General features: G+C 38.6%; 7 protein-coding genes across 7 annotated transcripts; 5 read left to right on the top strand and 2 right to left on the bottom strand. All coding sequences in view use genetic code 12, as the record gives it.

The window, feature by feature from the left end:
- Positions 1-7: 7 nt before the first annotated feature.
- SEF1 (suppressor protein sef1) lies at positions 8-3,109 on the top strand (the record flags this gene model as incomplete). The annotated part of the gene is made up of 1 exon (XM_001527503.2): positions 8-3,109. The coding sequence occupies one exon, from the start codon at positions 8-10 to the stop codon at positions 3,107-3,109; it is 3,102 nt and encodes a 1,033-aa protein (XP_001527553.2).
- Positions 3,110-3,511: 402 nt separating this feature from the next.
- Positions 3,512-4,282, top strand: PRX1_1 (peroxiredoxin 1; the record flags this gene model as incomplete). The annotated part of the gene is made up of 1 exon (XM_001527502.1): positions 3,512-4,282. One exon carries the CDS (start codon positions 3,512-3,514, stop codon positions 4,280-4,282), a length of 771 nt encoding a protein of 256 aa, XP_001527552.1.
- A 569-nt stretch (positions 4,283-4,851) lies between these two features.
- Positions 4,852-6,027, bottom strand: ECM4 (S-glutathionyl-(chloro)hydroquinone reductase; the record flags this gene model as incomplete). The annotated part of the gene is made up of 2 exons (XM_001527501.2): positions 4,852-5,844; positions 6,019-6,027. 2 exons carry the CDS (start codon positions 6,025-6,027, stop codon positions 4,852-4,854), a joined length of 1,002 nt encoding a protein of 333 aa, XP_001527551.2.
- A 1,213-nt stretch (positions 6,028-7,240) lies between these two features.
- Positions 7,241-8,515, top strand: PVL30_000068 (uncharacterized protein; the record flags this gene model as incomplete). Its single annotated transcript, XM_001527500.2, has 1 exon — positions 7,241-8,515. The coding sequence occupies one exon, from the start codon at positions 7,241-7,243 to the stop codon at positions 8,513-8,515; it is 1,275 nt and encodes a 424-aa protein (XP_001527550.2).
- Positions 8,516-8,638: 123 nt separating this feature from the next.
- Positions 8,639-11,503, bottom strand: MCM6 (MCM DNA helicase complex subunit mcm6; the record flags this gene model as incomplete). The annotated part of the gene is made up of 1 exon (XM_001527499.2): positions 8,639-11,503. One exon carries the CDS (start codon positions 11,501-11,503, stop codon positions 8,639-8,641), a length of 2,865 nt encoding a protein of 954 aa, XP_001527549.2.
- Positions 11,504-11,964: 461 nt separating this feature from the next.
- PVL30_000066 (uncharacterized protein) lies at positions 11,965-12,669 on the top strand (the record flags this gene model as incomplete). Its single annotated transcript, XM_001527498.2, has 2 exons — positions 11,965-12,016; positions 12,098-12,669. 2 exons carry the CDS (start codon positions 11,965-11,967, stop codon positions 12,667-12,669), a joined length of 624 nt encoding a protein of 207 aa, XP_001527548.2.
- A 695-nt stretch (positions 12,670-13,364) lies between these two features.
- RSR1 (Ras- protein rsr1) lies at positions 13,365-14,371 on the top strand (the record flags this gene model as incomplete). Its single annotated transcript, XM_001527497.2, has 2 exons — positions 13,365-13,371; positions 13,545-14,371. 2 exons carry the CDS (start codon positions 13,365-13,367, stop codon positions 14,369-14,371), a joined length of 834 nt encoding a protein of 277 aa, XP_001527547.2.
- Between the last annotated feature and the right edge of the window lie 382 nt (positions 14,372-14,753).

Below are 14,753 nucleotides of genomic sequence, written 5' to 3'. Positions count from 1 at the left end.
AATATCAATGAAGTACGGTGAGAAAGCAAAGGTGAAAATCCTTCCCAAACCATCCCCAATGATGCCACAGAGCCTGACACCATCTCCAATGGTCTCTATTGCCCCATCCTCGGGAGCATCTACACCTACAGAAAGACCTGTTGTGAGGAAACGAGCAAGGTCGGCTGCTAGCACAAGCACAAGTAATAACAATAACAATAATCAGAAGAACAACAACAACAATAGTGGTGGCAATATCTCATCATCATCAGAATTGAAGAAACAACGCAAAACAAGCACTACATCGCCAGTAGCCCAAAACCCGCCACAATCTCCTGCACTTTCAGCCTCGGGATCTACACCAAAACCAGCAAAACAAACGGGACATAGACCGGTTACATCGTGCACATTTTGTCGACAACATAAAATCAAGTGCAACGCTTCAGACAACTACCCACAACCATGTCAAAGATGTGATCGAATGGGATTGAAATGTGAAATCGACCCACAATTTAGACCTAAGAAGGGCTCTCAGATCCAATCGCTAAAGCTGGACGTCGATGAATTGAAAGCCAAGATTGAGATGTTGACTAAAAATGAGAGCTTGTTAACGCAGGCGCTAAATCAGCATAATTTGAACTTTTACCAACAACAGCAACAGCAACAGCAACAACTGGTACTGCTGCAACAACCTTCCCCTCTGCTTGCACTGCAATCTCCTCTTCAAGTAGTGCCACCATCAGTGACAACAGGAGTAATGCAATCACAATCACCATTAGCACAAGTGCATCCACGTCATCACCCACAACCAAGCAGGAGCAATTCATACCCTGTAGTATCGCAACACAAAGCAAGCCCCATGGTCTCGCCTTCATTATATCAGAACCATGGTGCTAGTGCTCAAGTATCGCCTATCCCATCAATTACAAATATCCAACATACTACCACTTTAATGAATGACAATTCTGACAACTCACCCTCGGCGACCAACACACCAGATATGAAAGACGAGAATTATCAGCCTATCTCCGAGTTTATTCTTGGCGATGTCAACTTACCTCTTGCGAAAGCCAATGAATTGCATGATAGATTTATGAAGAAGCATTTGAATTTCTTGCCTATTATCATTTCCAGATCAGCTACAGAATTGTACCACAAGTCCAACTTGTTATTCTGGAGCGTTATTCTTACTGCTAGTTTGAGTGAACCAGAACCCACATTGTACATGTCACTTGCGTCACTAATCAAGCAATTGGCGATAGAGACATGTTGGATCAGAACTCCACGGTCAACTCACGTCATTCAGGCCTTGATTATTCTTAGTATATGGCCCTTACCGAATGAAAAAGTTCTTGACGATTGCTCTTATAGATTTGTTGGGTTAGCTAAGAACCTTTCCTTACAATTAGGATTGCACCGTGGTGGTGAGTTTATCCAGGAGTTTAGTCGCAACCAAGTAAGCCTTGGTCCCGATGCTGAAAGATGGAGAACACGATCGTGGTTGGCATTGTTCTTTTGTGAGCAATTTTGGTCCTCATTATTAGGTTTACCTCCCTCTATCAATACCACTGATTACTTGTTGGAAAATGCAAGAATTGACCAATCACTTCCCAAAGAGTTCCGTTGCTTGATTTCTTTGTCAATTTTCCAATGCAAATTGGTCAATGTTATGGGTATTAGTGTTACGCGTCCAGATGGATTGTTAGAGCCGCTGAATAGGGCTGCATCGTTGAGTATTTTGGATAAGGAATTAGAGAGATTGAGATTTAAATTACAATTTGACTCGGGCTCTCCCATTGAAGTTTATTATTTATATCTCAAGTTGATGATTTGTTGTTTTGCCTTTTTGCCCGGTACGCCAATTGAGGATCAAGTTAAATATGTGAGTTCATCTTACTTATCTGCAACGAGAATTGTTACTATTGTGTCGCAAATGAGTCAAGATATCTCCTTGATTGAGATGCCAATATACATCAGACAAGCTGTGACATACTCGGTATTTCTTTTATTCAAACTTCATTTGTCAAAATATTTAATTGACAAATATGTTGATAGTGCTAGACAATCTATTGTTACCGTGCATAGGTTGTTTAGAAACACGCTTAGTTCATGGAAGGATTTACAAAATGATATATCTAGAACAGCAAAAGTATTGGAAAATCTTAATATTGTGCTATTCACATACCCAGACATTTTCATGAATGAGTTTGAGGCTGGGTCGAGTATCATCACTCGAATGAGATCACACTTGACTGCGTCTTTATTCTATGACCTAGTGTGGTGTGTTCATGAAGCAAGAAGAAGAACTCAATTAGATAAGGGTAAGATGAAAAAACCCATTGAAGTTAATGATAAACGGCTAATTCCATTGCCATTTTACAATCAAATTACAAAGGACGACTTTAGGACGATCACCACTACGACACCAAATGGTACTACTGTTACTACATTGGTGCCTACTGACGAGGCAATGACACAAGCGCGACTGAATGCAGCAGAGAACAAACCTTTGGAGATTAATGGTATCCCGCTAGCAATGTTAGAAGCTACCGGCTCAACTAGAGATGGCATGCCTAACAATGGAGAAGCACCTGAAGCATCTACACAACAACCTCATCAACAAGACCCTCATCAACAACTGGTGCAACAAGATGATCTTCAACAACTGTTTGACGACGGCCTGTCGCAAGCTCCCATTAAATTGGAGCAAATGCCACCACAATTACCCTCACAATCGCAACTGTTTCTGCAACTGCCGCTGTTTCCATATGGTGCACAGTCGCCTCCACAACAGTATCTACCTACAATTGATGAAGATGCATCAAATGCTATGTTTATGAACCAGCGGCTGCATCCTCAACAACAGCATCTGCAACTGCAACAGCATTTGCAATTACAACAGCAACAACAACAACAACAACAACAACAACAACAACAACAACAACAGCAGCAGCAGCTGCTGCAGCAGCAGCACCCACAGTTACAACAGCAGCCAATGGATATACCCATGGCTGGATCTTTTGTCTCTCAAATTGATAGCTTTTTCCAACAGCAATCAAATGGATGGATGGATAATCAAGATGATGATTTTCTAGGCTGGTTTGACTTGAACATGTTGCCAGATCAGTAATTGTTGAATTTGTCTTAATTCACTATGATAGTTTGTATAGAGTATGCTTGTGTATATAGATTTTGTGATAGCAAATGTATTAATATTATTAAGATTGTACTTTCAAATATCACATCACGTGAAAATACTCAATTACTTTTTCTTTTCGGAGCAAATTTTTTATAAAGCAATTTTTGTATATGTATATTTGAGTGCGGGGCGAGGGAGGAAGTGGGATTTAGCAGAAGGGATTAAAACCAAGATTGCGAATTTTCCAGTCTCCCACGTCCCCGAATTTCTGTTGTTTTTTTCTTTTTTTCTATTTTTTGTTTTTTGGTTTGTTCTGTAATTCTCTAACTATTCTTTATCGAAAATTGAGTTTTCCAATAATTTAAGATACGTTATCCAACCAATTGAGTCAAGATGCTTTCTAGAACTATTTTGAGAAGATCAATTGTCTCTGCTCCAAGGTCGATTGTCTCTAGATCAAGACCATTGCAGCAATTTAGATTCGTTTCCTTTTCTCAAGAGGAACAACCTCGTGTTCGTATTGGCTCGACTGCACCAAACTTCCAAGTCGAAACTACACAAGGGCCAATTGACTTCCATAAGTATATTGGTGACAATTGGACAATTTTGTTCTCCCACCCAGCAGACTATACTCCTGTCTGTACTACCGAACTTGGAGCTTTCTCCAACCTTAAACCGGAGTTTGATAAACGTGGTGTCAAGCTCATTGGATTGTCTACAGAAGGTGTTGACTCTCACAATGGATGGATCAAGGATATTGTTGAAGTTGAGACCAATGGTAAAGAATTTTCCTTCCCAATCATTGCCGATGGTAAGAAAGAAGTTGCTTACAAATACGATATGGTCACTGAAGAAGATTTCAAGAACCTTGGAGGTGAAAATAAGATGATTGCTACAATCAGATCGGTTTACATCATTGACCCAAGCAAGAAGGTTAGATTGATTATGACCTACCCAGCCAGTACCGGTAGAAACACCCAGGAAGTGTTGAGAGTAATTGATGCCTTGCAAACCAGTGATAAGAAGGGTGTTGCCACTCCAGTTGATTGGACTGTTGGAAAAGAGGTTATCATTCCACCAACTGTTAGTGATGAAGATGCAAAAGCAAAATTTGGCGACTTTAGAAAAGTCAAGCCATACTTGAGATACACTAAAGTTGATTAAGTTATCTTTTGTAGTGATGTACAATAGTTTTTTTGGAATAGCACTAACCAAGATATTTTCACTAGTCGTTGTAGGAACCTCATTATTGGAAATTTTTGTAGTTGTTGTTTAATCTGGTAATAGCTTGTTTTTCTTTGTAATTTTTTTGTGGTTCATGAAAAGGTTAGGTAACACCGTAATTGAGGAAAAAGTACGAAGTGCATGTTTTGAATTGAAATCGAGTGATATACCAAAATCAGCTGGAAACACATACCACAAAAAAAAAAGAGAAAGAGAAAAGGAAAAAGAAAAGGAAAAAGAAAGATATTGATGATAGTAATAGAAACAACAGAAAGAGACTTAATTGACAGGGGAGGTGGAAGATGGAAAGACGAAGAATAGAAAAATAGGTATGTTGCGGATTCTGGAAATGTATACAATTTTCAACCAAAGAAAAAAAAAAAATTAGAGGATTTGTTCAACTTTTATTCTTAATTAAACTGTGATAATACTTTACGCAAAATAGTCATTTGAAAATAAGAATATATTTATACACATGTATAAGTTTTTTTTTCCAAAAGGAATACACATCATGCATCTAATGGCAAAATGTTAGGAACTGGTCCCAAAGGTGTGATTCCGTATGGATTGATCTTAGTATGTGATTTTGTGTAGTGCTTCTTAATATGGCCAAAATCAGTAGTCTCTTGGAAACCCGGAATGTGCCAATACAACAATCTCAACCAATTGTGGAGGTAGGGATAGTGTGATCTAATCATACCAATGTTGCATTTGAAATGTTGCACGTAAACTGGATCAAACCTGATGATGGTGGTGAATAACCTGATATCAGCCTCAGTCAAGGTATTTCCCAATAAAAACTCATTCTTCTTATCCTTCTCGTGGTTTTGCTTTAATAGTTCTTCAACCTTGTCCAAATGTTTAAAGACATTTTTACATTCCTTGTCGTAGACTTCTTGCTTTGAAGCGAACCCAGTCTTGTACACACCATTGTTAATGTTGTCGTATACCCAACCATTAATTTCATCAATTTGTTTCTCCAAATCCTTAGGTACCAAATTCAACTCTGCGTACTCACTTGGTAAAATACTGTTAAACTCAGTGTTTAACATTCTAATGATTTCGGATGATTCATTATTGACAATGGTTTGCTCTTTTTTATCCCACAAGACAGGAACAGTGAACCTTCCACTATAATCAGGGTCTGCTTTAAAGTACAATTCTCTAATTCTAGAAAATCCATACAAGTGATCTGGAGTGCCCAACGAAACGTCATCTTTTGAGTGCAATGATTTCAACTCTTCCTCGGTGGGGAATCTCCATCCTTTGTCATCCATGTGCCAATGGACAACTGATAATCCAATGATGGAGGTCAATCCTTTAAGGTGACGAGTGATCAAAGTACGGTGAGCCCATGGACAAGCATACGAAACGTATAAGTGGTATCTGCCAGCCTCTGGAGGAAAACGTGCACCTGGCTCGGCACTAATAAAATCCCTAAAACTTGATGGTTTTCTTCTATAAGCACCGTCTTTGTCACTGAAGTTCAAGATATCAATTTTCTATCAAGAGAAACAAATTTATAGGTTAGTATCAAGTTAATTGAAAATAGTGATAAAGAAAAATAATCACTAAGAAAAAAAAGAATAAAAGAAAAATAGGATAATTAGATAATTGGATAATTGAGGGCGGGTAGAAGAAAAGAAAAGGGTAGTGAATCATGCTTGTATACATACACCGGACATTTTCGATGATGATGTTGTTGTAGCTGTTGTTGTTGATGATGATGATGTTGAAGTTGTTTTTAATCTCAATTGATTAAAAGTTGAAATCAGGGGTGTATTTATATGGGGGCGGAAAGACCGTACGATAGCGGGGGTGAGCACTGTGCAGGAGCTTAAAGACTTAGTAACAAACATTTAGTAGGCGCTTCGTAATTGGAGACTTAGAAACAGCTAGCTAAAACCTTGTTTTTTGAGCCCTCACTTCTCCACCTATATATATGTATATATTTTTATAGATATAATATATAGATATATATATATAATGTATTAGTAATTTAAAGAGAAGCTACTAAAAGTAATAAAGTGATGGTGTCTCTTTGTTGATAATGTGTGTTAACGTTGAAGCGGTGAGGCAAGGGGAGCAAAGAATAAAGTAAAATATTACTAAGACGGTGACAAAAACTTACACGGAGGAAAGTCCAAAACTAGTAAATGAAAATTCCGTTCCACAAACCCAAGTTTTTCAAAATATAGAGCTAATGTCAAACAAAGAAGGTTAGAAATCTAGTCAAGGTAAAGTAGAGATGATGAATTATTGAAAGTACTGGAAATAAGATACGTATGACCGTGGTAGTGGTGGTGGTGGTAATGGTGGTGGTAATGGTGATGGTATGCATCTACCTGTTAATTGCTTTGATTGCTCTTATTATTCACTTCAAGCCTTCTAAGACAACGAAAACCAAAAAGTCATAGAAGCAAAAAACAAAACAAAAACAAAAACAAGCTACAATGAATATTCCTTATTAATATAAGTAAATGGTAGCGTGTTAATTTGTTATGTAGCAATGTCGCAGAAGTGTCTGAGAATAAACGACACTTACAAATATAAGGTGACAGTATATCTATTGTAAAGCACTATATGCAGGAATTAGCTTTTACATGTGCTAATCTCTATAAAGTATCAATATTGTTAAGGTAAAGAACATAAAGAAAATGAGGATAAGAACGAGAACGAGAATATGAATATGAATGAAAATATAAATGAAAAAAAAAAACTGCTGCTGCTCCAGTTTTCCACAAGTCTTAATCCTCAAAGTAAGCGGCTCAAAAAGGTTTCAAACACTAAGGATCTATACCAAGCCCATTTGCAACCGTTAAAGTTAATCTCCTCCCCCTTCGCCTTTACCCCTCACCCCATCGCCCGTTAAACTACAAAAAAAATACAAATTAAAATATGCCCGGTGGTAGAAAAGAAACAGATGGGTCTGGTGGTATTGAAAAACCAAAAAGAAAGGCATCCACATCGGTTTCATCATCGGCAGTAGCAGCAGCAGCAGCAACTGCAGCAACAACAACAACATCATCATCATCGAATACTTCCGCTTCCGCTTCCACCCCGACATCAACATCGACAGCTCGAAAACTTCCTCCACTTGCTAGCTTGCAAAGTGTTTACCGTAGTGATTATCAACCATTCACCACTTTTCTTCCGTATGAGCCTGCTTTTCGTGACAACCACGGCTCAACTTCATCAAATGCTGCTGAGGAAACCAGCTCTGATAAAGTGAAGGACGAAGCAAAAGAAAAAGATGAAATTGCAGACAAACCAACTCAACAAGCCTCACCGAAAGCGAAAACACCACCATCTATGGAAGCTTCGATCACCAAATTCAGAGCTACAGCCTCACCCACTTCCACCGCGAAAATCGAAAAAGCAGTAGCTATGGCTGCTTCTGCAGCTTCTGCAGCTGCTAGGACCCAAGCATCCCATGCACCCCAAGCTGTTACCACTCCCACACTCAACTCCACTACAGTTAGCACTACCAATACTGATGCTAGCACCAAAAGTCCTGCTTCTGCCAACTCCACCGCTGTCGCAACAACAACAACAACAGACCCGCAAATTGTAGCTGCAACAACAAAGCATAAACCCTATGCATGTACTTTTCCCAAGTGCGAATGGTCGTTTGCTAGACAATCGGACCTTACCAGACATGCAAAGTCGCATGCAGCTCCTCAGTACCATTGTCCCTATTGGAAAAATGACCCAACTTGTCATAAAAACTATGGAGCCTTCAACAGATTAGACGTTTTGAAAAGGCATTTGCGTTTGGTTCATTATGTCAAAGACAAACAACCAATAATTAATAATAGTAGTGATAACAGTAATGTTGATGAAGGATTGCTTACATCAACTGCAGGCCAAAATGGGGGTGCTCATAGTAGTAGCAATAGCAGTGTTGGTCGTATTGGTGGTGTTGGTGCTGGTGCTGCTGCTGGTATTGCAGGAGGAAGAGCAGGAGTAGATGACCCTGGATGGTGCCGAGCATGTCAACGAATGTTCCCAAACTCGAAGGCGTTTGTTGAACACTGTCAAGATTGCGCACAGAATACACAACCTGCGGAATGGATTGAAAATAAACGAACGTATGCGAATACTGTTGAAGATGGATCACTGCATCAAAACACATTCAGAGTGATTATAGATCAAAAACAGACAAAAAGTTGATAGGATTAATCTAAATAATCTATTTAATTGCAATATATAATGAACTAACACACGAAAGGAAGAAAGAGTTTGAAAAAAGAAGAAAAAATTAATAATAACAATAATAATTGGTTTCGAAATAGATCAACTTGACTCGGCACCTGTACTTGTACCTTCTCTTTCAAAGAAGTCCAAAATGGCACAGTTTGGATGGATAATATAAACCGTTCTTGATAGCTGTCCTTGATTTCGACTTTGTCCAGCTCCTTCCTCAGGCATCGTATCCGTGTCATTGTTTGTCACACTCATCAAGATTTTATCCTTGACCAATCTTTTCAATACCTTATATGCCGTCTTTCTTTCCAGCATATACTCTGCTTCGCTGAACAAATCATCTTCTTTTTGCAAAAGGTACCAATCAACCAAGGCATCTGCCGTCAATCCATCCCCGCCATTCTTGTCATCTTCAGAAATCTTCTTGACTAACAAATTCATGATGGAAACGTATTTGTCGTATGAGATTGAAATAGGCTCGGCTTTTCGAGGTTGCTGCTGTTGTTGTTGTTGTTGCTGTTGTTGTTGCTGTTGTTGTTGCTGTTGTTGTTGAAGATGAGGTTCTTGTGTTGGGGCTGGTTGCTCTCCTCCTACAGAGTTACCATCGACAACGGGTAATACTGTTTCTGAAGCGACTTCTTCCTCTTCCGCATCATCAACCTCTATATCATCCATCTCCACTCTAATAATCGATTGCTTCAATAAATCATATGCCTCAGCGACAAAACTAGGAGTGATCTCTTCGGTACAATTGGCCCTGGCAATAGCTTCGGACAATCTAATCATAGACTCCAATTGTCTCACAGTAATTCTGTAGGAAGACCTGCCTAATCCCTGTGCATCATCGTCACGTAATTCCTTGTATCTTGCTACTAAAAAGTCCCTGGCTTCTTTAGTCATCTTTGGTTTAAAAGTTTTGGCATACTTGATATACCTGGCCAACTGCTCTGCTGTGTATGGTGGGTTAATTGCCTCGTCTCTCAACATGTGCAAGTCAACAATATGCGATGCCAATTGGGTATCAACTCTCTCGTTGCAATCATCCAAAATGACAAAAAAGAGATCAAATCTGGACATGATTGGTGCAGTCATGTTCAAATTAGACCTCAACCCAATTTTTCTATTGTACCTACCACCGATGGGGTTGGCTGCAGCCAAGATCGAAGTACGTGCGTTAAGTGTGGCATGGATACCAGCTTTCGCAATAGAGATTGTTTGTTGCTCCATGGCTTCGTGAATTGCAACTTGGTCGGCGATGTCCATCTTGTCAAATTCATCAATGGCACATATACCATTGTCGGCAAGCATCAATGCACCAGCCTCAATAGTATATTCCCCACTTTCTTCGTCCTTCACCACAGCTGCAGTCAAACCTGCTGCTGAAGAAGCTTTTCCAGAGGTATAAACTGCTCTGGGACTAAACCCACAAACATATTTCAAAAATTGAGACTTGGAAGTGGATGGATCACCAACAACACAAATGTTGATATCACCTCTCAAATTAATTCCATCAACTGTTTGCTTATGAACACCACCAAGAAGTTGAAGAAGTATACCCTTTTTCACAACTTCGTGGCCAAACACTGCTGGAGCCACCGATTGAACTAATTTGTCATAAATGTAATCGTCTTTGACCATCTCCTTCAACTCATTGACATCGGCATCGCTGAGGGAGGTAAGGAAAATCTCTTGATCGCTAGTATCCGATTCTGTCTCCTTTCCACCACCAGGTTTATTAATCATTGAACTTACATGACACGCATTGAATGCCAATTTGTATGTTAAATCTCTTACACCAAGAGACTTCAATCCCGTTACACCAGAGTTGAGTTCTGAACCTCTGTTCTCCCTAATAGACTGTGGTTTGACACCTGGAAGGCCTAATTGTGAAACATCTGGAATCACAATTTCACATCCAGTAAACTTACACTTGTCACCTGGCTTGGCCCTTTCAACAGTCTCACCACGTAAGATGACATCCAATGTACGTGGCATTGAACCGGTGGGGATTTCATTGGCGTTTTCTTGAATTCTTACTCTTTGCCAATCGGTGAATTGTGACTTTGCAACATTCAATGTGAAATAAGATTGATTCTCACACGAAGGACAAGAAGTTGGCTCAGTATATTTGAAAACTTGTTCAATGCCTTCAATCAAAGCAGAACACATATCACAAGTGAAGCAAGCACGATACAATTCTGGTCTAACTTCTGAGGTTCTCGTCACTGTACCTGAGATGGTCATTAAAGATCCGATTTTATTTGACTTGATATCTCTGATCCTTTGTACTGTTGGCATATTAAAAAAAGAAATTTGGAAAACCCTCTCATTAGCTGCTTGTGATGTAGTTGATGATGTGCCTTGACTATACCCGTTGTGACCATCATCTTCATTGTCGTTGTTGTCCTTGTTGTTATTGCTGTTGTTGTTGTTGTTGTTACTACTACCAATCAAGTTTGTTTGAAGTAATGATGGTGCATATTTTTTCAAAAGTCTCTTTAATCCATTTATCAAGAATGGGTAAAATCTGTAATACTGCTCGCATATAGCAGTTGCCAACACTCCATTCTCTCTTGAAAGTAAATCCTGGTAGTTCACGTATAAAGTGCTATATTCATACGTCTTCATTGATTCAATTTGAGCAAGATATATCTTTCCATTCCAGTGGTTATTGAGTTCTTCTGGATCGACAAATTCCTCGATAAAGTTTTCAAAACTCTCTCGGACTTTTTCACCAGTAACATCAACAACTTTGGGCACTGCGATTTGTCTTCTTCTACCTGTTATGGCCCTATTGCCCAATGATTGGCCTACCGGTTGCGACTGACTATTATCGGAAAATACTAGTGGTGGTGCTGGAGTTGAAACATCTCTGCCATAGGATGACACTTGCGAGTTTAATAAGCGTGCAGCATCCGAAGGAAGTGCAGCTGGTGATGAAACAAACTGTGACATCTTTTTATGAAGCTTTTAATAATTGTTACAAGACACTGGTTGACTTGGTTCCTGTTGAATTGGAGAGTATTACAAGTAATATATTTTTGGAGTTGATTTTGTTTTCCTGTTTTTTTTTTTTGGTGCTTTTTTTTTCGTCTTCTTTTCTTTTTCTTTTTTTTTTTTTTCTTTTTGACTTTATCCTTGAAATTTATGGGAAGGAAATGAGAATTTGGAATGTCAGTGGTAAATCGAAAAGACGCGTTTAATTAGTTTTTGTGTAGCAGCAGTTCAATTAATTAACCCAATCGGGACAAATAGTTTTTCTCCCTGTTTTTTTTTATTTTTTATTTTTCAATTTTTTTTATTCTTTTGTTCTTTTCCCTATACTATTTTGTTAAGGTTCGACTTTACATCTCGATAGTAGTGTCTTGAAAGAAAGAGTATACCTTTAAATAGTATCATAAACTTCGGCTGCAAAGATGATAGCTAGAGTATTACTTAGAAGATGCTATAGCTCTAGCGTTGATACATGTATGTATTTAGACAAGGCAGTTTTCACCTAGCAACAGTATATTCTAACCACTTGATTTTATTAAAAAAAAAAAATTATAGTTTCACCATCGTATTTAAAGTTGCAAGTTGGCTTGATCAAATCGTGTAGAAGACATGAAGCTTCAGATAAATTGTACATCTCAGATATAGATATCAACCAAGAGTCTACAATACAAGTATGTTCAGGACTTGTGCCGTTTATTCCTATTGAGCAAATGTCACAGCGGAGAGTAGTAGTTGTCACCAATATGAGAAATAGAAAACTTAGAGGTGAGGTATCGCAAGGCATGATCTTGGCTGCTGAGAGTTCTAAGAGTGAAGGTGAAAGAATGAAAGGAGCCGGAGAAACTAGAGAAACTGGAGAAACTGAAGAAACTGGAGAAACAAATAATACAATTGTGGAGCCAGTGGATCCACCAAAGAGCTCTATTGTGGGGGAAAGGTTATATTTCGATGGCCTGGACAAGAAATTTGAGCCACCGAAATTAAAGGATAAAGTATGGGAGTTTCTTCAACCGAAATTAGCAACAAATGAGAAAGGACAGGTGGTTTTTGAAGATAAAGTGCTTCGTGGAGAAAAAGAAGAGGATTACGCATCGGTAGCAACATTAACCAATGCAATAATTAAATAAACTGAAGAAGTTTTCTTTTTTTTGTCCCGTATCCTCCCCGATTTTTGTACTGTAATGCCCTTGTTTATATTATCAACTAGTGTTTGATAAATGTACATTAATTCCTTTTTTTTTTTGTCTTTCAAAAAAGAAATTCTCAACTTAATTCAAGTGTTCAGCCCTTTGAGTGTGTAATGTATTTCTTTTAGTCTCGACAAGTTTGATATAGCAGGTCACAAATACGTATACGATTGTATATCAGTACGTATGTGAGTATAAAGGTATGAGGGTATGTGGATGTGTGTGTGTGAGTGCAATTTATCAATTAGGAATGTTTGGGACAAGACATCAAATTCAATGTAAATAAAGCAAGACAAGCGTAAGTAGGTTTTAGACTAACACACGTTAAATTATCGTCTACTGGCTATTGTTGCTACAAAGTCTCTCTCACTTTCTCACACACACTCTCTCTCTTTTTCTGTGTGTGTGTCTCTCTCTCTCTCTCTCTCGTGTAATGTGAATCGTAAACAAAACACACCATACTGACCGCACCACCACAATCTCCACCACCGCACAAATGTTTGCGAATTCCTTTTTTTAAAAAAAACCTTTCCTCCCACATATTCAATTTAGTAAACTCGATTTACTCATTATCCACATTAATTTTCCAGATTTCACTCTAGAGAGCAACTTACAAAAATCATCATTACAACAAGATGAGAGGTATGTAAACCATTTTGCAATAAAAATGGTGGAGAAGATGGAGAAGATGAAGAAGAAGAAGAAAAAATTAAAATACAAAATACCCCAACATTAGTAGAGAGAATGATATAAAGAAAGAGCAAAGCAAACGTATATTATATATCACAAACTGTTTTACTAACTATTTCTCCAAGACTACAAAGTGGTTGTTCTAGGCGCGGGCGGTGTTGGAAAATCTTCAATTACTGTGCAATTTGTTCAAGGTGTTTATATTGAAAGTTACGATCCAACAATTGAAGATTCATATAGAAAGCAAATCGAGGTTGATGGCCGAGCTTGCGACTTGGAGATCTTAGATACAGCTGGTGTAGCTCAATTCACAGCAATGAGAGAGTTGTACATTAAAAGTGGGAAAGGTTTTCTCTTGGTTTATTCTGTAACTGATGAAAACTCACTTAAGGAACTTTTGGCATTACGTGAACAAGTCTTACGTATTAAGGATAGCGATAATGTTCCAATGGTTCTTGTTGGAAATAAATGTGATTTGGAAGAGGATAGAGTATTGAGCATAGAAGATGGCGTTAAAGTAAGTCAGGATTGGGGGCTTGTGCCGTTTTACGAAACCAGTGCTATGTACAAGACCAATGTCGACGAAGCATTTATTGATGTTGTAAGGCAAATCATGAGAAAAGAAGCAGCTATAAGTGCCGAAAAAAAGCAACAGAAGGAGAAGCAGAAACTTGAACAATTTGGCAACGGCTCTCAACCACAAACAGAGCAATCAAATGGCGTTGTCGGTAATAATGGCAAAAAGAATGCACTTGACTCCAATGGTAATAACAAGAATATGCAGAAGAGCGAACAAACTGGCGGTACAACTGAAGGAGGAGCGGGAGTAAGCAACGGAGGTGGTGGTGGGGGAGTTGGGGGAGCAACTCAAAATAGTAATGGAAGATTTAAACAATCTGGCCCTGACCTGTCAACTAACAAGTCTGGAAGTAAATGCTGCACCATAATGTGAGTAGTTGTCGATGATTACATGTACACGTAGCCTCAACTCAATAAACTGTAATTTTGGAATTATTAAATTTTAAAGATATTGACCCCATCCACTTTTCTCTTGCCTCTACTTCCCCTTTCCCTTTTCCCACCAAGTCATGATACATCGATGTGTCAGAATATGAAACCTGATCTCACATTGTTCCTTCTCATTTTCGACATACTTCCATTTACTTTACCTTGCTTTAACACACGTCAGTTCATGTCAGCTCATGTCAGCTCATGTCAGCTCACGTCACACGGCTGGGAAGGCACAAACAAAGGAAAAAAAATAATTAATGTAGAACACAATGTAAAAAATGGCTTTTTTGCCAACTTATTTTGGACTATCAACGTATGGAGGT

The sequence above is a fragment of the Lodderomyces elongisporus genome, chromosome 1 (genome assembly GCF_030384665.1).
Source record: "Lodderomyces elongisporus chromosome 1, complete sequence".
NCBI classification, from domain to species: domain Eukaryota; kingdom Fungi; phylum Ascomycota; class Pichiomycetes; order Serinales; family Debaryomycetaceae; genus Lodderomyces; species Lodderomyces elongisporus.
The sequence above is the reverse complement of the archived record's forward strand: the minus strand, read 5'-3'. Positions and strand labels throughout refer to the sequence as shown.